General features: G+C 39.9%; 1 protein-coding gene across 16 annotated transcripts in view; it reads left to right on the forward strand.

Moving 5' to 3' along the window:
- Window positions 1-26,657, forward strand: part of KCNIP1 (potassium voltage-gated channel interacting protein 1) — a 546,638-nt gene that overhangs the window by 501,201 nt on the left and 18,780 nt on the right. Inside the window, exons 2-3 of one of the 16 annotated variants that reach the window (XM_053376521.1) lie at window positions 17,328-17,360; window positions 19,919-19,948. The exons of 14 other annotated variants lie outside the window; for them this stretch is intronic. In XM_053376521.1, the coding sequence (XP_053232496.1) occupies window positions 17,328-17,360; window positions 19,919-19,948 (63 nt within the window). The remainder of the gene's footprint in view (window positions 1-17,327; window positions 17,361-19,918; window positions 19,949-26,657) is intronic. One more of the 16 variants, XM_053376524.1, reaches the window with a different exon arrangement.

Genomic DNA, 26,657 nt, shown 5'->3' on the forward strand with positions numbered 1-26,657 from the left:
ACCAAATGCACACATGATTAAAATGATTAAAAAATAAATACCCTGAAATAAACCAGGACATTTTTCAAATAGTTTTGTAGCTCGTGTAATTTTCTGGCATTAAGGCAAAACAGCGCATTTCCCCTCTCTGGCTTTTACCTTTTTGTTCCCTTGGGATACTGAATATTCTGTGCAGCTCTACTTGACTGATACATTTAATCAAAATTTATACAGATGAAAAATGAAAGGCATGAACAAAATAAATTCTAAATGCAAACGAAGACTAACAGGCTCTTCTCAGATACATTGGAAGACTTAGTTAAGTGCAGTCTGCAGTCTGTAAGATATTTGAGACCAAACAGCTTAAATTCTGGCCTGATGAATTTTGCGTTACGCGGTAATTGCAAAATGCTAAACTGGTTTTTCTCTTCTTCTTTATGAATTTCAGTGCAATAAACATTTTTGCTAAGACTAACTTATATGAAACATGGAGATATAATACTATGGGGGTTGTGGGATGTACTCTAAATACACCATAATGACACAACAAACATCTTGCTAACAGCTAGGGATGCATGAAATGTGTTCCTTTATTTCTCTGGAGCTTTCTACTTTTCTGCCATACAGTCTTGGATATCTGTAGGAATTCCGTGGAATGTATTGGATAAACTTGCTTTTAGGAACTGTGCACATTAATTGGATAAGCATTCAAATTAGATGTTGCCTTTTGCATTCAATAAGATAGATGTGAATTCCCATTTTTTAACAGCCAGATACCATGCACAAAGGTTTGTGCATCCAGCCCCCTTCCTCCTTCCCGCTACAAAGGAAACTAAACTAAATTGGATTGAACAGAATGTGGTTTGGGGGGAGAATAGGCCATACCAGTAGAACTATGATTTCTGGCTTGGGAATCAAAGCTGCCAAATTACTATAGTATCTTTAACACACTACTTAAACAAAGCAAGGTCACTCTTTTTCTCAATTCACGTTGAATATGGTTTGGGGGGAAATCCATTAAAATACAGTATTTCATCAGAAACAACAGGATAGATACAGGATACATATGGATTGTGACTAATGTCTACACACTGCTTCCCAAGCCAGCAGTGGGTGTGCAGGTTTAATTTAAATGGAAGTAATGTTCAGGAGGCCTCTCGGAAGTGGTTGTAAAAAGGCAAATTTATACAAGCTGCTTTAATTTTTCCAGTGTAATGCATAATCAGAACAATCAGTGGATACTTTTGCATTCATGAACACACACACAACGATTCAGCATGCAGTAGCCAGAGTTGCAATTGTTATATGCACCGCCCCATCAGATAGTCTGCAATAGTGTCAAAGAGCTGCTTGGGGCAGGGGAGGAGTGAGCACAGCCCAAATTAGCATCATTACCAGAGTGGAAGTGGGGTATATGTTTGGAGCAGGAGAGGATACTGAGGCACAGCACCTATTTGTGCATGCAGTTCCTTATCAAACTAGGGATATATTCTGAGAGACCTCCAAAGGATTGAAACAACCACTGCAAAAATGTATGATTACAATCTTCTGTCTTTGTGTTGATATAGCATTGAATGTTGGAACAGAGGGTTGGCACTGCCAAGATTACAGGGTGATTAAGGGATTGGAGGACTGGAGAGAAGGGAAAGCACCAAGAGTCGGTGTGTCATATTGTGAAACTACGACCCTAGACAGATTATTAGGAATTAAGCTTTCTGAACTCAGCTGACCTTTGAGCCTTCTAAGAGTTGTTGGTTTGTGTAGTATGTTTATGATTTGTGTGATTTATCCCCAAATTAAACTTACCTGCGCAAACTACTTCTGAGTCAGGAATTTGCTGTTACTGCCTTGTTATGACTAGGTAGTCATGGGGGCAGGAGAAATGGACCTCTGTAATTCATAAAGTTTATTTTAAAAGCTGACAAAATTATCTCAATTTGATGGCCTATATTTCACAATAATTCCATCTTGTTGAGGCATTGTTTACTTTTTGATGCTTTTGCAAGCACTGTTCTTGCTATTGTAAGTGGGCTGTATCCAGTGTTAGTCATCCTCAAAACAGCTCCATTGAAATTACTAGAGATGACTAAGTTAGGTTCCATTGATTGCAGTGGTTTTAGTTGGTTACAACCCAGTATGTTTAAGGCTGCCATTTCCTTTTCTAATGATGCACAGTCTTGTACTACGTAAATTTAAGAGGCATGCCAGTGGTTCTATTTTAAGTTGAAATATTCCATTAATTATTTCCAACACCATCCTCCAATATCTAACTGTACTTTTAAATTTTCATTTCCCTTTGACCTCACTGCTTACATTCCCAGGGAGTATACATGCCACATGCCAACTGAGTATACAACTTCATGCATCTGATGAAATATACTCCAGTCCATAAAATCCTGTACCATAATAAATGTGTCAGTTTTCAAAGTGCCACAAGAGACATAGTGCAGCATTTGGTCAACTTGGACTAACATAGCTTTCAACACCTTTTTTCCTCCTTCCTCTCCTACCAGTGAGTAATTTCCACGACTTTCAATGCTGTTAGTAGGTAAATTGTGCAATCCCATAGTTGTGTTTTATACTCTCATTATAAATGCTCAGGCCAAGCTGTTTGTGTTCTAGGTACTGCAGAAATGTGTGTGACCAAAGGTCTACTTTTGGCTTAGCCCTACTCCTGTGCAGTTTAGTACCAAATAAATGTATCCATTAATTGCTTCAATTCCATCAACAGTCTTGCCCTCTGGCTGCAGAAACTGCATGGCAAACAGATAAATCCAGTTTTGTTGAGGAAATTTGACTAGGGGGGCTCAGAACAATTATATGGTCAATTTAAATCAAACATGATTGTCTCAAACATCATTACCTTGCAAGGGCTTTAAAACTAAACATTTGAGCCCTGAACTGACAGCAAGGGTCCCTGTTAGCTTAAAGGCTTGTTTAATCTGACTAATCTTTCTTCCTTTCATTGTAAATTGAGACCAATGTAGAAGAAACAAAGAGAAATGCTACAAATGTCAATGAGCACAATCCTGCCAAAGTCGAGCACTTTTACATTGATTTTTGCTGGGGAGATTCAAGCTCAAGCTTAAATTCCCCACTGAACTCAATCAGACTTAAAAGTGGTTAACTTTGGCTGAATTTCCCCCAAACATTATTTTTCAGGGCCTGCATGGTCACTTTGGTTCTACCATCCCACTTTCCCTCTGTGCCTGCTTACCTGTGAGGAAATCCCAAAGTTGTGCTATTAAAGAAATTCCAGCTCCATTCTGCATTAACATCCTGGACCAATACTCTCTATTAGTTCAATTAACCACAAGCCTATATATTGTTGTTAGGGCTCCTCTGTTTGCCATGCCTCTTTCCCCCAGAGAACCTGATATTTAGTGCTGCATTGGAAGAAACGGTAAATGGGTTTTCTTCAGGGAAAAGCAGTGGGGCAAGGGCAAACCCACTTGGACCCATGTGTTCTAGGCAGGGGGCAAGTGGAAGTGTGGATGAGTCCTTAGTCTCTCACTACAGACATTGCGTCTCTCTCTTTCGACTTTCTGCTGCTGACGTCTCTGGCACCTGTATGCTATCTAGTACCATGCCTTTCATTAGTTATTTTGCCTGACCAATAGAAATATGGGTTCCTGAGCAAAATCCCTTTCATGGATGACAAAGAAGTATCCTTTCCTGGCTCTGACTACTAGCTACTACTGCCCCTATCCTGTTCATCCCTCACACCTCGGAGTAGGTATGTTCCCCCTCCCCCAAGACTAGGAGTTATTTTAGTTACAGAGATGAAGGAACAGCCAACTCACACTCTTTCCTCTCCAGGAAGCAAGGCAACTTGCTCTCCTTACTTTCTTTGTGCTGTGTATGCATATGTCTGGACCATAAAGAAGGCTGATCGCCGAAGAATTGATGCTTTTGAATTATGGTGCTGGAGGAGACTCTTGAGAGTCTCATGGACTGCAAGAGTCTCAAAAGCATCCATTCTGAAGGAAATTAGCCCTGAGTGCTCACTGGAAGGACAGATCGTGAAGCTGAGGCTCCAATATTTTGGCCACCTCATGAGAAGAGAAGACTCCCTGGAAAAGACTCTGATGTTGGGAAAGATGGAGGGCACAAGGAGAAGGGGACGACAGAGGACAAGATGGTTGGACAGTGTTCTCGAAGCTACAAACATGAGTCTGACCAGACTGCGGGAGGCAGTGGAGGACAGGAGGGCCTGGTGTGCTTTGGTCCATGGGGTCACGAAGAGTCGGACACGACTAAATGACTAAACAACAACATGCATATGTAGAAACCTTTGATACAGGTCTGCAATGTAGCTAACTGTAGAAAGGTAAGATTTGCATTGGTTGCTCTGCCCACTTTTACTTCTGGCCCCACTCACTTTTGCCTTTGGCTCTGTCTGCCACTGTCATACAGCCCTTTGAAAGTTGCCCTTAGGGAATGTGGCCTTTGAATGGGAAAAGTTTATGCAACTCTGGGATACAGGGACCATATTGATATTTCTGGAGTTCTGTTTCCAGGTCCTTGGGCAGAGCCAATCACAAGAGTTGCACCTACCTAGGGAAATTACTTTAACAGCTCTTGTTAAGCTGTCACAGTGCTAACTACTACTTGAGTTCTTCAGTTTCTCTGAGAGACAGCAAGGTTTGCTCAGTTTGTGTGTCAGACTTGGTTGAGGGGAAACATAGTCTCCCCACTCTGACAAGATGGAGGACTAGTGAAGATGGATATTTTACAGAGGCATTGCTGTGAAAGGTTGGGTTACAGTCAGTTGGTCATATCAGTGAGCAGATAACATTCCCTCTGAGAAGTTCCTGGGTAATGCCTGCAATGACTTGTTCTTGATGCAATTGTTGGGTCCCTTCCCATCTGCTTTTTATGCTACAGATAAACCCTTTTTGTCATCCAGTCTCTCTCCCACATGCTTTAGTTCCTGAGTCCTTCTGTTAATTCTTCCTGTATTTTATTGGAATGAACTTATTTCCTTCCTTGCAGCTGCAGCTCCTCACCCCACCTTCCACATATTTTCCTGAGTGCTACCAAACTGCTCTTTAAGCTTACTTTGTCTTTCACCAGCAAAGGCTATCTTTTCTTTATGATCATATTCCAAGGATAATAATGATTATGATGCTACTCATGTAGGCTAAAAGTGTTCAAAAGATTTCACATACATTATCTTGCTACTCTTTCCTACTGAGCTGGCTACTGATACCATATCTGAATTGGGAGGAGGGTGTTTAAGGCTGAAAACCCCCAGTGGGGGGTTTAGGCTGCTGTAATACATTTGTGGCTGAAATGAGTCAGGGTCTTCCCAGCTCACAGCTCCCACTTTTAGCCATTATTCTGTGCTACATCATCTTTCAGTAACAAGTAACCAGCAAACTGGCATATCAAGTCATCAAACTCAGTTACTTTTCTACATCACATTTAGTTTCTGTATTCTCCAATCTTGTTTTATACTGCTCACAAAATAAACTTCATTTCTTAAATGCACTTCCAAAGCACAGATCTCATCTCCCCTAAATCGAGCTAGCTGACATTTTTGCACAGACACAAATAAGTGTAAATGGAGATTTACAAAAGGTATATATGCTTGAGACCAGTTTCCATGTTGCACCTTATTTTTTCATTCTGTTCTTCCAAAGATGACTTATTATTAGGCAGTATTCACCTAACAAACCTCATCAGTGCACAAGAGTTTCCACTTGTGCAACGGGGCTTTCCCCTCTCTCCTCCCCGTTTGCCGCCCCCACTGGAGAATTGTTCCATCTGTCAAGCTGAAATGCTTGCATAGGCTGAACATTTATAATAGTGTGACACTTACTTCCATCCATGCTTTATGTTCAAATGTTAAATTAAGTAAACTTAGCTAATTCAATTTTTGATTATGAATTCTTTAATGATAAAGAAACACACAGTGCCAGTTGGGTTGGAAAGACCAGAGTAGATGCAGTAGTATTTTATTTTATTTATTAAATTTATATCCTGCCCTGCCTCCCAAAGGAATCCAGGGCAACAAATAACAAGTGCTAAAACAATGGAAAACATCATAACCAGTTCCAGTATAGATGTAGATACCCCCTAGGGCCTAGGATCAGACCATATCTAAGTAGGTCCCATGCTGCTGCATTCACTCTCATGTTTCTCCTTTTTTCTCTATGTATGGAGGAGACCCTCCTGACTGAAAAGCCCAACTTCCAATTCTTAGTTTTCTTCTCTTTTATCATTGTTGCATTGTCTTGAATGTTCTGCAGTTAATTTACATCAGTGTGGAGAAAATGCAGAGCTGGTGCTGGAGAACAAAATACCCTCATTTGAGTGAGTTAGAGCTTAATCCACATGTGCTGAATTGAAATGCACCACTGGGAGCTTCATCCATAGCAGGCAAGTTGTCATTACATCCATCTTTGTTCTGTCTGTCACACAGTGAGATAAAATACAGACGCCTGATCCTGGGTCAGAAATTGACTTCATCTTTGAAATGCAAGTAGAAAGGTGTTCATCATTCCGTCCCTGTCCCCAAAATTGCTTCATTCACAAGAACTCTGATATCACAAAGATTGCCTGCCCTTCGGTTAGGCAATCACTTCTGATGCCTCAGTTCAATCCATTATATTTACCATTTGCCATTTGCTTCCTTCATTTTTCTGCCCAGATGCTTAAAACATGCTGACACAACGAAATCCAAGGCATTAATAAATCAAGAAACTCTACATGTCTAAGGTGCTTTTCAATGAGGTCAGACCCTTATTAACTACAAGAGTTCTGCAGGGAATAAGGCATTCGTTTGCAATGCATTATCTGGGCTCTTCATAGGTAGTTCACCCTAACCTTTCCAAGAAAGTGAAAAACAATTAAAGCTGAATTACTTCATTCATAATTCAGAGTGCTTGGGTGAGGGCTTCATTTATTAAGGACATTGTGGAGAGTCTCTCAGATCTACTTATAAAAATGGATCACAGTTTGAGACCTGTGACCAGCCCTTGGTTGCATACTCTTTTCAGGCTTCCAAGTGCTTTTCAGTTTCTGCTCCTACAGCTCTAGCACAGCCTGAAGTAAGAAGAGGTGCCCTGAGGTCTCTACTAAAATAGAAACTGTGTAGCGCCTGATGGCTAGTTCCCAACTCCATTCATACAGGACTACAACTCTGTAATCTGGATCCCCAAAAATTATTGTATCTGTTCCAGGAGGAGATGGGACCTAATCCTAATCTAAACCACAGATGGGGAAGTTGTGGCCCTTCAGATGATGTTGGACAGTTCCCATCTGTCTGGACCATTGGCCAGGATGGCTGGGACAGATGGGAGTACTAACTATGGAGTGTAACATCCCCTGGCAGGTTACCGTATTTTTCGGCCTATAGGGCGCACTTTTTCCCCTCCAAAAATGAAGGGGAAATGTGTGTGCGTCCTATGGGGCGAATACAGGCTTTTTCTGAAGCCTGGTGAGCAATAGGGGTCGGTGCGCACCAACCCCTCTCCCTCTCCAGGCTTCAGAAAGCTCTGCGCAGCCCTAGGGAGCCCGGTGCGAAGCCGTGCCGGGCTCCCGAAGGTTGTGCAGAGCTGCCTGCGCTCCCGGGCTCCGCGCAGCTCCACGCAACCCCCCAGAGCCCGGCGCGAAGCCGCACCGGGCTCCCGAAGGTTGCACAAGCTCCCAAAGCGATGACGAAGCTGCGCTCAGCTTCAGCATCGCTCTGGCTCCCGTTCTGGTGGCTGGGGTCGGGGGAAGCTCAGGCTTCCCCCGCCCCAGCCCCGCGCCTGGGGGAGGAAAATAATTTTTTCCCCTTTATTCCCCCCCCCCAATCTAGGTGCGTCCTATGGGCCGGTGCGTCCTATAGGGTGAAAAGTACGGTATCTGTTCCCCACCACCAAATCAAACAAACAGAGGTGTTGGTGGGTTACTATTTCCAGCATCCAAGTTCCACATTGTTCAATTACGTGGGAGGAAAGTGAATATCCACATGGACAGTAGCCTTAGAATTTATTAAATTACTTTTTCAATCAATAGCTGTTAAACATAAATACTAAGAATAAAATCTCCATGTTTAGGGACAGTATCCTAGAGACAACATTACACCTTGGCTGTGGGCTTCCAAAGGATATCTGTCTGGCTATAGCTGGAGTCATGCTAGACTAGCCTTCCCCAGGCTGATGTTTTAAACTACAGCTCCCATCATCCCTAACCAGCAAGAAACATGTTCAGAGATTATGGGAATTGGAGCCAGACAGCTTTGGGAGGGCACCAGGTTACCAAAGGCTGAGCTAGATGGATCTCTGGTCTGATCTAGGCAATATCTATATTCTTAAATATACAGAATGTATGTATCTCAGTACAGAATGAGTATAACCCTTAACCCAAGTCTGTACATTTAGGTGGTAGCATTTTTTTTATAGTATAACCTTTAGTTAGTAATTGTTTTGAATCAATTACTTGCTATTACTTGTACACGGCCTAGCTTCAGTGTTAAAGTGCAACACCTAACAAAAATAATGTCTTCAAAAACCTGTCAGAACTACGTAATGGATCTTAAGGGCCCAGCAGCTTTATTTTCTTCAGTAGCCAGTACATTTTCATTAGCTGGTTCTCTGTCTCTGAAGATCTTTCTGCTCAGGGGCAGAGTTTAGTATCTCTATTAGCTGTTCCTCATCTCTTCCTTCCAGTGCTTCTTCAAATGGTGAAATGAGCAAGCCGCTAAGCAGAAATTACTTCAATAAATGTATTCTATCATTCATGTATATCAATACAAACGTGAAGATTAATTAGGGTTTCGGATTAGGTGACCCTCAGGGTCCTTTCCATCTCTGCAATTTTATGATTCTATACTCAGATCATATCAGCCAATCTGGTAGGATAATACTGGGAATATATCCAAAACAACAACAACAACAACAACAACAACAATAATAATATAATTTATTATTTCAGTTTCTTCAGCACCAGTAGTTGGTGCATAAACTTGGATTACTGTGATGTTAAAAGGTCTGCCTTGGATTTCTGAGGATTTTCTCCCAATCTATATAAGCTTCTTTAATATGTGAATCTAAGCAAGGAAGCATGAACACAAGGAAAATGCACAGGTGTGTAGTAATGGTGCACACTTTGCACACAAATTCTGATTGCATACTGTGTGGCAGCTCTAAATTGTCCCTTTAAAAAACTTTGGCCTTTATTACATTATATTAGTTATTAGGTGTGCAGTGCCTTTTGTTAGTGGCTCATGAATTGCTGAAGTGTGCTTCAGTGACTGTGTGATCCCACAGCAGATTTGAAAAATGAGCTCAGCAATTTCCAAATATCTCAGAGGAGCTCTGTATAACCCTTGTACCCCTATAATCATTACCTTGGGATAGCACTCCTGTGGAAAGCAATTCCAGTGTTAGCAAATGAGTCATCTGTAGGGCGCTCAGTGGCTGTTAAAGAACAGCCCACTTCTGAATTCAGGCTCTCTTATGGTAGATTCAGAAGACAGACTTCTCACATTGCTAGACCTGATTTCCATAAGCAGTGATTATCCTTCAGAGATTATGTACCATCAGCAATACACCCATGGACAATGAACAATACAAGTCCCCCTCCAAGCATTTTAATATTTCACTCTGTACTTCGAGATAATTTTGAGTTATGATAGTGTCTTCTTGTTTCACCAATGCCGCTGAACTCACATCTTTCACAAGGGTTACGCTCCACAGATGGCACATAAAGCTGAACTAATGTTCCAAGGGGTATCCGTTGGAAGCGCCATGTGAGTTATCTGCGTGTAGAGAATATCTAGGATAGTTTAATAGGCCTAATATCAGCTTTTACACAAACAGTGTGACAAATGGGTAGGTGTAAATAGCACATTGTTTCAATAAGAAATGCAAGTGTCTGTGCTTTGGTAAGATGAATTAACAGCATCATTAATACTTAAGGAATCTCTAGCCAGCAGTGCCCAAAGGGACCAGTAGGTTGTCCTTGACCATAGGTGTCCACTCCCTGGGGCCTTGGGTGCCCGAGCACCCACAAAATTCCCCATGAAGGGGCTGGGCACCCACAGATTTGGTACCAGGGCCATGCATGCTGTATTGCACCCATGGCCCCGGGCACCCACAGTTGTGGGGCGAAGCAGGCATTCCAGTCCTTGACAATAATAGCCAACCTCTGAGTCCCCCTGAATCTGAAGGTTGGAGGGTGGCTACAACTGAGAGATCCTTTTCCATAGTACTTCTTCCCCCACAATTCTGTTTAAACCTAATTGTGTAAGATAAGGTAAAGGTAAAGGTAAAGGTAAAGGATTCCTGGACAGTTAAGTTCAGTCAAGGGCAACTATGGGGTGTGGTGCTCATCTCCCTTTTCAGGCTGAGGGAGCTGGCATTTGTCCACAGACAGCTTTCCGGGTCAGGTGGCCAGCATGACTAAATCATTTCTGGTGCACCAGAACACCATGATGGAAGCCAGAGCACACGGAAATGCCATTTACCTTCCCACCATAGCAGTACCTATTTAGGTACTTGCACTGGTGTGCTTTCAAACAGCTAGGTTGGTAGAAGGTGGGGCAGAGCAATGGGAGCTCACCCCATTGTACAGATTCAAACTGCTGACCTTCCAATCAGCAAGCCCAAGAGGCTCAGTGGTTTTGACCACGGCACCACGCACTCCCTCTAATTATGTATGCTGCCTAGAAACTCATGTTATAAGGTGATTGGAAAATGCAAATAATAAATAAGATATTTTTTGTTAGAAAAGTTTCTGAGATTGTGCATGTGAAATGTTTTGAAGACTTAAAAGGCACACTATGAATGCTGGGCTATGTAAGAAATTGTGGGTACAAAATGTTGGGTGGTGGGACTCCTATAATTGAGATGTGAGTGGCTCACCCAAGTAAAATAGAGTGGAGAGTGGCAGCAATTGCCTCCCAGCCAATTTGGTGTTGCTCTTGGTGTGTCTGTAAAGTCCTGACTGGCTACCACTGTACCCCTCCCTCTTCTGGTATGCAGCAGCAATGCTGCTGCTGAGAGACTACTGAGAGCCTGTCTTAGATTCAGAGGAATGTCAAGAGCGATCACCCACCGGGCACACTGGAATAATTTGAAGCCCATCAAACTACGAATAAATAAATCTCCATTATGTGTCCCCCCCCCCACACCTTCGTCATCCTTCTCAGCCTCGGCCAAAGGTGTGCCAAAGAGTGACCTTTGGGGGCAAGGTACTGTAAGTTTTCCTTCTGTTTTTTGGTCCCACGTTGTGGTGTGAGCCAACTGACTCACGCCATAGGGTGGGACACAAAACCCCCCACCCTTTTGATTCTGTGCTCTGGCATGGCCAGAGCATGAAGCCAAAATGGGACGCTGGGCATTGGGATCAGAAGTCAGGGCAGCTTCTGTCAATCTGGGATGTCCCACTTAAAATGGGACAGTTGTGCAGGATTACTTTTCTTGGCCTACCAAGGCTGCTACTGTGAAAGGAAGAAACCATGACGCTATCAAATTTTATTGCACTCTGCATTTGTTTGTCCTATCATGATGAAATTTCACATTTTTTGTGATCAAACATACTTTATTCTTTACTAATGAAGTGCAGAGATCAATGAGTCCTGCTGAGTAAATATGAGAAAGAGCAGCAGGGTCACTTGCTATCGTCTTATTTTGATGATAATTTATTATTCACTTAATTAGCTAAATGGTTTTCTTGAGGCAATAGGGAGTAATTTGAAAAATATTCATACTCGTATATTTCAATAGGTCATTTGCAACAATCAAATAATGAAACTGAAGTTCCCTTTATTGGAAACGAAGTGTATTAAAAGTAAATCCACAGATCAAAGGCCAAACCAAAATGTACTGGCAAAGTGAAGAGCATGGATGTAGTACACAGAAGATGAATATGATAATTCCTCCATGGTTTGTCTATGTTTGCTTGTTATAAGTATTTTTAAACCGCCCTTCTACCATGTGTCTGTGATAGTATACAAACCAAATAAGAATGTAATAATAATAATAATAATAATAATAATGTTTTGAAATTATACTCTGCTTGATATATTGAGAGCTTGATACTGAGAGCTTGAAGAATTTGGGGATTTTGTGACTGGGAGAAACTGGTTTGCTTGTGGTTTTTTCCTGTGGAGTCATTAACAAATCTATTTTGGAAAGAGAAGAGTATTCTAATCATATTGTGCATCTACCGTTCAGGGAGTAGCACAGGGAGTAAATGCTTGCTAATGCATTTTGTACTCTTGGCAGTTCCCACAGGGTTGCACTATGGGGTTAACGCCAGATAAGCTGTGCAAACAAATTGCTCTGCTTTACCAAACTGGTCAGAGGTGGTAGGGGGTTATTCTTCAGGCAGTGCAAAATTAGAGAAGTTATATTCAGTGAGAGAGGCAAGCATGAGACATTATAACAATCCCTTGCTTTTATACAGGTGGATAATTCTCATATTTCTGTGGTTAAGTGAAAAAAGCAATTTCAATAGAACAGGAAATCCCTCATGCACGACTTATATCTCTTCATTTATATTTGCTTTAGTCACTGTGTGTACTGCATTGCAATCCTGACTTTTAAAAAGGATCATATCATCCACCCAGGCCATAAAAGAAATGTATTAGCTAACAGGGCTGCTGAATTACTGGATTTATTCAGTCTCTTTGTTGGGCTATCTGAGTAATAAGAGAGTGTTGTAAACCTCTGAGAGTTCAATCTATAGGTACTGTACACTTTTAAGAGCCAAAGTTAGTTTAGCATTGTATACTGAATAATGATTTCTGATCTCATTCACAGCAACATAAACAGTGTACACCTGTTCAATAGAATATAAAAGATACAGAATTGATAGATTCCAAGCTTTTGACTTGCAATATGGGAATCAAACTAGATATGTATGAGGCACATGTCCAATTCCCTGATATTTTGATATTTTGTTTTAAGCTACTTTGACAATATGTTTGAAAGGTAGTATAAAATATTATTATTAAATTGAAAAGCAGTCACAGGAGGCTGCCAATTACAGCACAGGACTGCTTAATTGTTTCCCCTCCTATGTGCATAGTTCCTGGCTGAAGGGGAAGTACTTGAAGAGGGGACTTCCTGTAGAGCTGAAGGAGAAGAGGGAGGAGTGTGGTTCTGGAGGCCAATAATACATGCAAAACATGTTCAACTGCGGAAACATTTGCTAACTAAATAGGCTTTTTGTTTCATTTTTGCTTTAGTGATTGGTACACCCCCAACTTACCACTTTGTCATTTTCTTTCAGTATGTGAAATGTAAAGAGTTACTTCCTTAGATTCAGAGGCATAGCCAAGTGAACATATTGTTCATATTATCACTGGCATCTCCTAAAAATGAGGATTTATTAGTGCCACAAATTATACTGTTGTGACTCCTCTAGGAAAATTCAAGCATATTTAAATGGAGGGGGAAAGCAGAGTAATTGAGATTTTAATTCATTCAAGATAGACCAAAAAGATATAGAACAGAAGGATTTGAAACAGCTCTTTTATGCACAGCCACCTTTCTCCTGCAAGAGAGCAGAGGCCACAGATGCTCATTTTGCGGGATTGGATGGCAGAAACTCTTTGGCAGAATGAAAATGTGCATCTTACAAAAAGTGGCCATGAAGAATAGAAGAGAAAAATATCTCTTATAAAATACAAGGGAGTGTGTCAGAATACTAAATTACCAGCAAACCAATTTCTCTATTTGCCTCCTTCAAAGGAAGGTTCATGTAAAATAATCAGAGCAACTACAGTAGATACCTGACAATTAGGGCAAATGCAAATGAGGTCAAGACACTTCTAGTCCACATATAGACACACACAAACATACATGTGAGCTGAATGTTAAAAGAAACCATGTCTAATGCAAATTGGAATGCCTATGTACTATCAGTGCATGGGTGATTAATGGGCTCATCTGTTTGCCTCCCTGCTTTCCTCCAGGAACACCCATAGTTTATTGCTGAATCAGACCATTGTTATTTGTTCTGCTTCAGTGGTAAAGAGTGAGTTTCCCAGGGGAAAGCTATGGGGCAAACACAAAAGCACTCAGACCTGTGCTTTCTAGGCAGAGGATGAGCAGAAGTGTGGGCAAGCCCAAGGTCAAGGCTGGGAAGTAGGAGAAGCAGTGAGCTGAATTTCTGCTCGTTGCCACTGTTTGAGCTCAATGAACCAATAGGTCTTCCATTGTAGGAACCGTGGACTTCCACTAGTTGCTAACTTTGCCAAGTATTTATAGATATATTGATATAGATAGTGCGTGTGAAATTGAATTGAAGAATCCTGAGTACTTACTGTTAACTTATTATGTAAATCTTGTTTATTAATATTTTGGTTTTTTTTTATTATGTAAATCTTCACAAGGTGAAAATATTACCATTTCTGATTTAGGGAATCATATTTGAACAGGCCTGTCACATGAAGCCATCAAGGACCAATTGGACCAGTACTCCAAAAGCAAAAGCCTCTTCTTCCAGCACCCCTTTCTGAGAAAGGAAGAGGTCTGTCATCCCATCCAGATTAACCTTTGTCCCTCATTTTCATACTGCTATATATATTGTTTTGCTTCTTGGATTTGGAACTTCTTGAGGGCTGAAGAAGAGATTTATTATTACACTTCTTCCATTGGGGATTCTTTCCCCTTCACTGAATGAATCGTCAATGAGGGATCACAATTTAGGTTTTATGCATTAGTATATGTGGGTTTCATAATTTGTAAGGTATTTTTAACCTTCTGAAACCTCTTGGTGTCAGTTTTGATGAAGAGTGGTGTAAAATTGCCAATTTTCAGTCTTGCTGAAACCTGAAGAGGGCTTCATTGTCTGATCTTAAGCTTTGGGGAAATCCATATGCATGGAGTCTTTCCCTGAAATAATCCATGTTGTTTTATAGGTTCAAGCCACCTTGGGTTAAGGAAAACTGGCAACCTATGCAACTTTATACCACAGGTGTAAAATGACTAGGCTAATTCTCACACATTGGGCAGATGCATTCTTCACCAGTCTAAGTTTCTGAATTATATTCAAGCAGAACACATTACAGTAGGCCAATCCACACATTGTAGCTTCCACAGAGATAATTGAGACCATGATAAAGTATCTAGTTTCCAGCAGGGATTCCTTAGCAGATCTTAGTTCTAATGTTTTACATGAACTCTAGCAATAAGACCTAACTCAAATTAATCTCTGAGCTGAACATTGAACCATGCTAGGGGGTTCTGAATTCCCTCTAACAATCAGTACCTATTCTTACGAATGACCTGAAAACAAAGAAACAAACATTTTTAAAAGCATATCCCTAACCATTTCCAATATATTGTACCTCTCACTGTGAATTGTTTTTCAAAATATTTCCTGACTGTTTCTAGCCTACAGGGAGCTAGAGAAAAATCCCTACTTGGTATTGGTACCGAAATGAGATGAGGGAGGCAGAGATTTGTGAAGAAGTTTATAATAGTCACAAACCTATTTCTGTAAAAACCCACACTAATAGGATTTCTGTATTTCCCCTTTGGAACCTTCATTGCGGTGTTTTTTATTCATACTCCTAGCTAACTTTTCCTATTAAAGGCAAAGTAACTTGACTGACAACATCAGAATTCTGTGTATCTGTTTTGTTTCCCAAAACTCCAAATGTCATGTGGGCTTTTTACCTTAAACTTACTGTAGTATTTCTCTCTCTTTTTGTTTTAGTCTTTGTCCTTATAATCTGCAAAAACAGCAGCTGCAAAAACAACAACAAACCAGGAAATGCACATGTTAAGTAGAATGTCACTCACTGTGTGCATTATCAGCAGGAATTCAGAATGTAATCTGTTTTATACAGTGTGTTAATACAGCAGATCACATTTTTATTTACCTATTTGTCAAAAAGCATAAGAAATGAGCTGCAGCATGAATGTAGTTATAGCTCAATTAAGCTAGAATTAATCTGATTTTCTCTTTGTTACATGTGTGTGTTTGTGAGTGTGTGCTGGAGGAAACAGAAATAATACTGCAGTACTATCACCCAATTCATGCTTCTCACATTCTTAAAATGGAATTCACACGAGCAACATATGTAGGATTTTGCAAACTGCAGTTAACGGTGCTGGTGCAAAGTGACCTTGCAAATAGCACGGCAGACAGTTAAGAATACAAGTTTTCTTCACACATCCCCTAACTTTTGACTACACTTGGAGTTTCTTCCACCCTGGGTTAAGACAGAATTTGTTCTTTATGGTTGATTAAATTGTATATGCCCCTACTGAGAGTGTTAATAGAATTTTTGTCCAATTCCAAGGGGGCTGTAAATTGCAACACATTCATGCGACACCACAGGTTGCACTCGGACAAATGATGTATATAAGCAATCCACGGGAGACTTATTTAGTGGCTTTCAAGGGATGGGGAAAAACTGGTTGTTGTGGTCTGGAGAATGTGATGAAAGTGGAAACTGAGAAGGTGCTTCATATGTTAAGGGTCTCACCTAACATAAAGTGAAAGGGAGCAAAGCAATGGCAATGAAGTTGGATCTCCACAGAAGTGGACCTCTGTTCCATGAATGCAAGAATGAAAAGAGGTTGGCTCTTAGTATATTTTGAAAGTTGCTGCTAATTCATTGTATTTTTCCCATGGGAGTTGACTGCAATCTAATTTACAGGATTTTGAACTGAGACATGGAATGTTGGGTGTGAATTAACTCCAAAGGGGGGGAAATGGTCTTATCTTTTCTACTTAATTACTAATAATTCTATTCCCCCGCCCCCCCCCCCAAATCTGCATTGCACTGAGCTATTGCTATAAAAATGTAATTATTCTGATGACTTTGGTTAGTAAAGCTGAAATCTACCTGGGGTGGCTTCCTTTGCATAAATCACTCTTCCTTCCTATAGCTGCTTAAAAGTGCTGACCAGAAAACAGAAGATTAAAGCTTTCTATTCTTGAAAAGGGGAACCTTTCCAGTTTCTTTAACAGATGTTTCAAATTGCACAACACGTATCTTATGTCTCCGAAAGATTTTTATTAGCACAGTGTCTGGGATCACCGTTCCTCAAAACTCTTCTGCTCTGTCCTCTTTCTTTGTGAGCTTTCCTGCTGATTGCATGGTTGCATGACTAAAAGCATGCTGCCTTCCTGTTTATGTACTGTCATTCATCGTCATACGGTTTCATATGAGGGAGAGGGACGCCTTGCATTTGATACTACCATCTGGGGAAGACGGCAGGGCCATGCAATGAGAAATGTCACACATCCAATGAACAAGAATCAAACATATCATATAGAAAATAGGGTCCTCTTCACATCAAGAATAGATCCCATCCAGCTTTACATTGAAACGAAAAGAAAAAAGTGTATGTAGTCTTTTTTTGTTAAATTGTTTTCTTACTTTTTCCTAGACTTCGCCCGGTGGTATTACCTGTCTCAGAGAGGTAAAATTTAAATCAATTTGACTAACTTTCAAAAGAAGAAGTTTCCCCCATTATGAATTTAACAATGATATAAATCGTTATTGCTGCTTTCCTACCTCTAAGGTTTTGTTTAAACCTGGGAAAAGTAGGCCAGTACTTTGAGGTGACAGCTGCTGACCTCTGGCATTCTACCATGCTCAGCATTTAATACAGAGTGAACTCTTTTGATGTGTTAGTTGCCACAGAATATATTGTGTGATTCTACCTGTGGTAAACTGTTTCAAAATGCTGGAACAAAGACAAGCAGCTAGAGATACGGGGTAAATCAATTCAGGTCTCCCACCATTTTCCTCTACCCCATTATTAAAGCTTAGTCACAGTTTGTGAGATTTCTTAGCATATCATTAGGAAGCACAACTTAAGAGAACATTTGCAACCACTAAACAAGCTGTATAGTAAATACTCAAAATGTGACCTTATTTCTCAAATGTGCCCTTGGTATCTGTACGCGACCATCCAAAAGAGATTATTGCCCTCTTCAGATGTTCCAGCAGCTGCCTACAATACTAATGTATTGAAGCTCAGCCCTTCATCCCATAACCCTCTGTGAATTGAAAAGTGACCTTATGAAGAGGGGACCCTGCTTCAACTTGTGTAGGTTCCCTCTGAGATAAGGAACTCTGGAAAATCAAGATTTTACAATCCAAGACAAACAGATCCTGTTGAGATCATTATGTCTGGGGCTGGTTCTCACTACTAATTCATCCGTACTGTCATGGATGAGGTATGTGACTTTGTAAAAAAAATATAAATCTGAAGCAAGCCAGGGAGAGCCATTTCTGTGGTTGAAGTTGATTAAATACTAGAATAAATTAGAGATTTTGTCACAAAGAGAGCACAATTCAGCAAAGCTATAGCATGCTTTGGAGAAATACAGATAGCACTGGCGGTTTATTTGAGACTCCTACCACAGCCACTCACTGTTGAAAGGCAAGATGTATTTTAAACTAGAGAACTTTAAGGAAACCACTGGTTATGTTGGCCTTAGGTTCTTTGGCTTTAAAAAACTCTGAATATAAGTTGCAGGCAAGTGGGAAGGAACCTTTAGCTAATAAGAAAGCCGCTTTCTAATGAATTTTACCTGTTATATTAGACCTTTCTCCTCTAGTGATAAATCTGCCGTCCATGCAGTTCATGGCAGTTTTACAACTAATGGTGGTCATTTCAAGAACATTCTTTTACATAATTGCTTTTACATGATGAAAAGAAATTTATCATACAGGCAATGTAAAATTCATTTATCCTCACAATTGGTAAGCACCCTGCATTCCTGTACAATCTAGGGATGAGCTGAAAAATTTATAGGTAATGCAATTGAGCAAGGAATCTAAATGCGCCCCATGAAAAAAAATATTTGTTTTTGATAAACCAGAATTTCCCCTAAATAGTTTGAGGGAAATGGTTTCTAATGAATGTGGTAAATCTAGAGAGGGCTTAGTTCACCAAGTGTTAATTAAGTGGGCACAAATGAGGTTCCCAATAATGGCATGTAAGTAATGCTTGCGTTGAAGGAGAAGCAGAGTATACTGATGCTACTGGCAGGAGCCAGCATTATCTGAGATGGTGTTGCATAATCATGAAGACTATTTACATGGCACATCATTGCTGTGAGTCCTGGAAGACCTGCTCCCCTGCCCTCTTGGCATGGGAGGGCAGGGCCCGCCAGAGACCATCTTGGCTGTCAGTCCTGGAAGACCAACATCCTGCTTTGAAGGCCTTTTCCACCTGGGCTGGGAGGGTAGGGCCCTGACTGACCCAGCTGCAAAAAGCTTGGGCTAGGGTGGGAGTTGTTTATTTTATATTTATTTATTTATTTATTTATTTATTTATTTATTTATTTATTTTTAAAATTTATATACTGCCCTTCATCCAAAGATCTCAGGGTGGTTGTTGCTCTTGTTTTTATCTTTCTTTTAGATCTTGTTATTTATGTCGAAATTGTTCAGTTTGTGTCCTTTTAAATGTTTTATTTATTTTTATGACTACTTTTGTTATGTTGTAGCTATGTAATTTTTTCATATTGTAAACAGCCTTGAACCTGGTTTGAATTGTGGAAAGGCAGCATACAAGTAATATAATGAATGTATGCATTATTAAAAGTTGAGGGGCAGTCCATTAAGAACTTGTAACTGATCTACCATAATCTACCCAATTGCCTTGTCTGTAAGTGAAATATTCAAAACCAGCCTAGAATTCCTGGAAAACATGGGCCGATGAGGGCTTATTTTTAAAACAGATCTCACCATGCCCTCCTTTAGGAAACATTAGCTACAGAGGTTATCAAATCAACCATTCATGTCTCCTACTAATATAATTTTGTTTTCAGCAAAGTCAGTTAAGATTTGAAAACAATATATTTAAAAAAACCCACATTAGGTACATATACTTACCCAGTGGTCCACTTAAATTCAGTAAATTGAGCCTATCATCTGGGTCGGAATACTGATCTTTTTAACTGCCAATCCTGATTCTTTATATATATTACTGCTCCTTTTGTTTTTCTCTCTCTCCACATGCAGCATATACTATCCCAAGGAATCTGTTTTTAAGTAAGCTTTCATAACCTTTCTATATATGTGTTTCTTGGAAACAAACATCAGTTTTGTCTTTTTTAATTTAGAAAAGACTTTTTTTCCATTTTATAACATCATCGATCCCCCAAACATTAATAGGAAAAATATTTATTTTATTTACAATGAGAAAAAAGTCCAGTAAATAGTAAGAAAAACAAAGTTTACTGGCAACCCAACTTGGAAGCCTTATTGCATTCAACTGAGTTTCCTATATTTTATAAATTATCATGAGATTTTTTTCTTGGGATTTGTTTCTTCTATCATTTCTATTACCGGAGTCGCCTCTTCCACATTCCAGACAACCACCCATTATTTGTCCATTTGAACATTAAGACTAAAAGGGTACCATATTGGATGTCTCTTTCTCTCAAATATATGGTCAATCATTTTAAATCTCTTCTCTTTTACAATATGTACAAACTCACATCTGTCAAAACCTCAATATTAAGTTTTTCAATTTTTAATTCTTTTCTTGGCCTTGGTTTCTTAAAAATAGCATATTTAACTCAGAAGCTAATATATTTTACAAAAGTGTCGCAATCAAGGTTATTCCATTATGCATAACATGAAATAATTTTGTATGCCTACTCAATGATCATTTCACACATTTGGTCTAATTCTAAGATATCTTTAAATAATAGCCAACCAGATTGTCACCTTCAATTTATTCTGGAAGACCTCTCAGCTTTAATTGTCTCAATTCTGAAACTAATTGTTCAACCTTTATTGGAACTTATTGACCTCTTGTTTGTATAAACTGTGTTCAGTAGTAATTTCTCTTCTTTCTACAACACAGTTACTTCCTTTATTTTCTTACCCATTTGCTTTTGCATCCGCACTTGGCTATGCATATCTTGATTTTTTTTATCATAAAAACCATTCCTGACAATTCATTAATCTGTCCCATAAATTTTTGATCACTCTCTTGAAGCAATTGCTTTAAGTTATCCTTTTCTTGCTCTAGTTTTCCTATATTGTTCTAGTTTCTGAACTCGTAAGTCCTTTCCTGCTCTTTCTTCATATTTCTATAATTCATTGGAAAATTCCCTTTTCTTCTGCTGTTACCTACATGATTTTGTCTTTTCCTCTATCTGACTTTCTTGTTTTCCTTCCCTATCATAAAAAAATCACAGATTTCCCCTTTGATTTCCTTCTTTCCATCCCATTCTTTCCACTTCTTTAGCTCATTCTATATCATCCTATCTTAAGGAAATTCTTAATCTAATCAACAAGTATTTTAATTCATTTTAAAAGTCCATTCAAATATTTTCATTACTATAATCAGCAATAATTTCTTTAAAGAAAAGATAAAACAATATTTCTTAGTTCTTATATCTCTTAAATAATCAATATTGTTTTGATCAGATATCCCAAGAACAGCAAATTTATATAGAAGGATTCCAACCAATATTATTGTTTCTATCATTAGTTTACAATTATATCAGTTCATTAGTTTATAGAAAAAGAGGGAATAGAAGAAAATTGGGCAGGGGTGGTGAAGAGAAAGAAAAGGAAAATGTTTTATAGAAGCCACGGCTGTGCAACTAAATAGTGTTAGGTAACAAGATTCTTAAGAGAGGCTAAGTCCCTAAAGAAGACAGGTAATATTGTTGCTATTAACTGTTACTGAGGATCCAAACTGTTCCATTCAAGTTCCTAAGATTGATAGATTACACACAGAGAGACACAAAAAAGGCAAATATTTCAAGGAATATGAAACAGGCTAGTAAATTACCAGCTAATGTATGAGCAAACATGAGGGATTTTATGCTAACTGATTCAGGGAGATACTATATCAATACATAAGTATCCAAGAGATTATACTTTTTATTCTATTTCCCGCACAACTTATTCAAGCGGAAATATGATTCCAATCACTCGTAATTACAAAGATATGTAACACAACAGTAGGACAAGTACCTATGCAGATTATAAATGTTAGTGATAAATATAGGTAAGGATAATATTATTTACCTATCTGCTGTAATAATTAGATGTGCCAGAAAGAACTCATCAATCAGAAGATATTTCTACAGGTACTGATTGAGATAATAGTAAAACATTCATTAGAGGCCGGTGTGTGGGTGTGGGTGTGGGTGTGTGTGAAGTACAGGAACAGAATAGGAAAGATTTACTGAAGCAGATTGATAATTTGGAAACAGAACTGCGAAGAAAATGAACTGTAGACTGATTGTATGGACTCTGCTTTTATATTATATGGAAATACAAATATTATCTGTTGGTTTGGGGATTAATGGGGTTAATTTGTTAATCACTGCACCAGAAAACAAAATGGGTGATGGTAGATTTCATTGAGGATAGAAAGCCTCTATCTTCTTGGGGGGGCGGGTGTTGGTATATTTTGGAGGTCATGTATCCAGAAGCTGTTTTCTGAGTGTAGCTGGTGTTCAGAGATCAGATCATGGCATGATCTCAGGGGCAAACAAGAGTTTGTACAGTAGGGAGAGAGGTGGCAAGAAAGCCATACTGGGATTGTGCATAGAATAGCCATAGGTAATCAGGAAAGGTTTTACCCCGGAAGTTATAAAGGATTTCCATTATACATTTGCTCTAATCAGAAGCTGCTTACATGCTAGCAACCTCTCCTTGTTATTCTTATATGCTAAGAATCTTTATTTTGTCTTTCAGTAAATGTTTTTTGTCTTGATTCCTTTAAACTGTGTTGACTTCATTTAGAATTCACCCATGTCTTCAGCCAAAGCCCATGCCCATGCTACTTTGAGGTGCTTTTGGGAAGCCACAAGGAAAGTTTTAGGGTGACTGGGTATTTTTTAAAATCCTGTCAGTTTGGACAAGGCCATGATGCAGATAGGTTCAAGAACCTTGCCCACATCTTCAGGCTACAATAAGTGAAAAGCAACCAAGCAACTGCAATACAAGGTCTCATAGCACAGCCCTGAAGACAACCTGGGGTGTAAGTCAATGGAAATGAGAGCGATTTTATTCACAAAGTGTTCTGCAAACATGTTACAATGGGCCATTGAGTATTCTGCTCTAAATGACCACAGCAGTAAGAAGGAATGCTTTGCCACTATAGCCGCCATGCATCAGTCTCTAAAATAAACACAGACTGATGCTTATTTGGATTTGTCCAAAACTTGCCACTACTTATGTTATGACTATTGTACTTTTGCTGGTTTATTGCCTGGAGCTACCTTTTATACCATGGAGCAGTGCCGTCTATTTTCAGTTGGAGAGGACATCTCAAAGTTATATCACCCAGTCAAGCTACCACCCTGTTCCAAATATAAACTTAGACTTCAACAACATGAACAAAAATCCCAGCAGCAGTCTGAAAACCAAGTGGACTCATCAGCTACTGGGGACAAACATTTCAAATACTCCTACTGTGGACTGGAAGCTGCTGAAATTACATTTATATCCTCATTTACAAGATTTTTACAGGAATTATTACCAATGATGCCATTGTTGGTGAACCAAGTCATCATCAATTCATGACAAGGCAGTTGCATTATCTCCTCTGCTCCCAAGCAAATTATATCAAAATTCAAATAAATTTGCAGATGAGAGTGCGCAGCACATGACAGTTCAGCAATGTGCCGGGAGTTGGGCAGTCTCAAAAACCTGAGCATCATCGGCAAGAGTGGCCTCAGTATGGATTTTGAAGTTATCTGAGACCAGTGTTTTGGATAATCTCAATACTGGATCAGAGACCACCTACAGGCCAGTGAGATTCTACCAGGAAACAAGGAGGGACTATGAAAGCAAAATCCCCTAACCTAGAGTCCAGCAAACAATGTGATTTGGTGTATGGGAAACCTGTGTAGCCAAGTGACTTCATTCACCCTGTTGCCCATCAGTTTTTCCACTAATGGTGTACCAGGAAACTGGTCAGACATAACTGGGTCACATCCAATCACCTCATCCGGCTAGATCTTCCTAATTGAAAGAGAGTAACATGCAACATTACAACATTGAACCAGGTTACCATAAACCATTATAGAGTGATTGTGTGCATTTTAATCCAAGATTAAATATTGAATCAATAAAAACAAAAAATAAGCATTAAGCAGTAACACTTTTAAGAGATTATAGGTAGTTGATGAAACACACCCCACGTTACTTTGACTAGAGAGGGCCTGGGTCAGGAGATCTTTAATTGCTTTCACCCTGTTCTTCTGGCTGGACCAGTAGCTAATTAATCCCCTTAATCAACATAGGTCTCTCTCTGTTTTCCCACTACCTCAGATGCAACTACTGCCAAATCTACTAAGGTTACAAAGAGGACCTCCTTCAAAGAGAAGCCAACTTTCCACAATTCCTATTATGAGATAACACATAACTTTCAACCATTACTAGCTCCTTCTCTCCAAAGCCAAGATCACCTTGCATTGCATCCCTAAGCAAAACTGCAGCTCTCAGTAGAGGAACAGCTGAGAATGAGCGTAGGGTAGGAATGAGAAACCGCTGTTTCAGCCATCATCACAGCAGTTGAAGCTGGCAATATCCAAACTACAGGTTGGCTGAACACAGGAGAACTAGATGACTTTTGCTCTCCTCTCTTGTCTGTATTCCAATATGCCTGTGCCGGACCACATCAGTGAAATGAATTTCTTTTATTAGGAACTAGTTTTGAAGACTGATCTGGAAGTGGTAAGTAACTTCTTTACAGCAGCAAAGATTTGTAGTTCGAGTAGTTAGAAAAAGGCTGATACTTTTCCCTTTCATTGGTATTTCTAATTAAAGCACATTATTGTTATGTCAAAATCACCATATTCCATTTAAAGAATTATAATGATGCAGATACAGTGGTAACTCTGGTTAGGAACACTTCTGGTTATGCACGCTTCAGGTTAAGAGCACCACTAACCTGGAAGTAGCTTCTCCTGGTTGCGGACTTTGCCCCGGGATGTGAGCAGAAATCACGCGCCAGAGGCCCCATTAGCGAAAGCGCACCTCAGGATAAGAACGGTTGCAGCTTAAGAACGGACCACCGGAATGAATTAATTTTGTTACTAGAGGTACCACTGTACTGATACCTGAATGAAGAAATGCATTTGGTTTGTTGCAGTTCTGAATGACAAGTTTCAACATTCTGTTTACCTGTTTCCCTCCACCCCACTACCCCGTAATATGAAGGCTATTGATTGTGGCTTGGATCTGGAGAACTGCTGGAAGAAGGAGGTTGCCAGTAGGTGGCTTTCCCACACACCCTTCTCCAGCAACTTTTCACCTCCCCCCACAAGACTCTTCCAAGGTTTGCAGAATCCATCGAAATGAGGTGGACACAGGGGGATGAGGGAATTTTTGGCAATTACCCACCTCACTCATCAGGATCCCCCAACACTCAGGAGAGGGTTTGGAGGGTTACCCAGGGGAGGAGAGAGTATGGGAAAGTCACCTTCTCCCCTCCCCTTATGCTGGTGCTTCTTTGGATGCAAGCCATAATGTTTTCTTACTCTGTTGTGTAATTTAAAAGGAAAGAGGCACCGACTGAATGGCTATGGTTTCATATGATAACTGCTTCAAGAGAAGGCCTGGATGCCCACAGAAGATGCTTTATTGCAAATTAGAATAGCTGGAAGTAACCAGATAAAATTATGTAGAGTCAATTAAGACTTGATTGGGTGCAGGAGGGATTAAAGGGCAGGGAAGCTAGTGTTAATGAAAGCCACTAAAGGGAACAAGAAAGGCTTTAATGGCTGTCTCAGGAGTGGACAAGCAAGTATTAAATGAGAGACACTTGAGAGTGTGAAATATCTGAACTACATACTTGTAAAAGATCTAAGTGCAATTAGAAGGAGACAAAAGCTTTGATGGTTTTGCTGATGAGATACAGAAGGTGTGAACATGTTATAAGTGTGAATAAATCAGCAAATACAGCCGATGTTCAGGGTGGATATATCCTAATGTATTTTCAGTAATAGCCCCTGCCATAATGTAATCCCAGGCTAAACATAAAAGTAGGGGTGCATTATTGTCACCAAAAATAAGATAACCATATAATGTCTCACATGTCTCTGCAAGCAGGGGGGCAACTAGGGAGTGGTAGGGTTGGCCTCCACCAAGGGTGCAGGGCCAAGGGTGCAGGCCCTGGCTCGGCAAACCCTCTCTAGAGAAAGCAGCACTGTCTCTACAGGCAAGTCACTGAGAATGCAGTCTATAATGAATGACAGTGACTCAAATGCCCAATGCATTGTGCTCAGGCCTAAAGCTGCAATGCCTGTGCTGATGAAGGACTATGAACTTATGGGCCATGCCGCATCTATACAGCCACACCTAGAATGAACTGGAAGAACATTACGGTTAGGTACCAACAACTACTGCTGTGTGTTATGCCACCTACATGGCGTTATATATCCTGTAGCCTAAGTCACCAGCATTGCCTCTTGTGCACTACTTGTGTGACTCCTGTGAATTATAGGGCTGCATATATTGGAAAATGTGTTCTGAATATGGTAGCAGACTGAACATTGCACCCTCTTCTTCACTCCTCTTGGACTTCTAGCTCCATGCTTCATCTAGGAAATCAGAACTGACCTATGCACAGTTCCCTTCTACAGAATTTCAGCCAAAATCTAATTTCAATGAAATCAGCAGGGAGAACAAAGCCATCAAACCTTTTTGTTTGTTTTATTTCATTGGTTTTGCTACTTTCTCTACTGGAAAAGTAAGCTTGTTAACATTTGGTAGCCGGCAAACA

The sequence above is a fragment of the Podarcis raffonei genome, chromosome 2, assembly GCF_027172205.1.
Source record: "Podarcis raffonei isolate rPodRaf1 chromosome 2, rPodRaf1.pri, whole genome shotgun sequence".
NCBI lineage: Eukaryota > Metazoa > Chordata > Lepidosauria > Squamata > Lacertidae > Podarcis > Podarcis raffonei.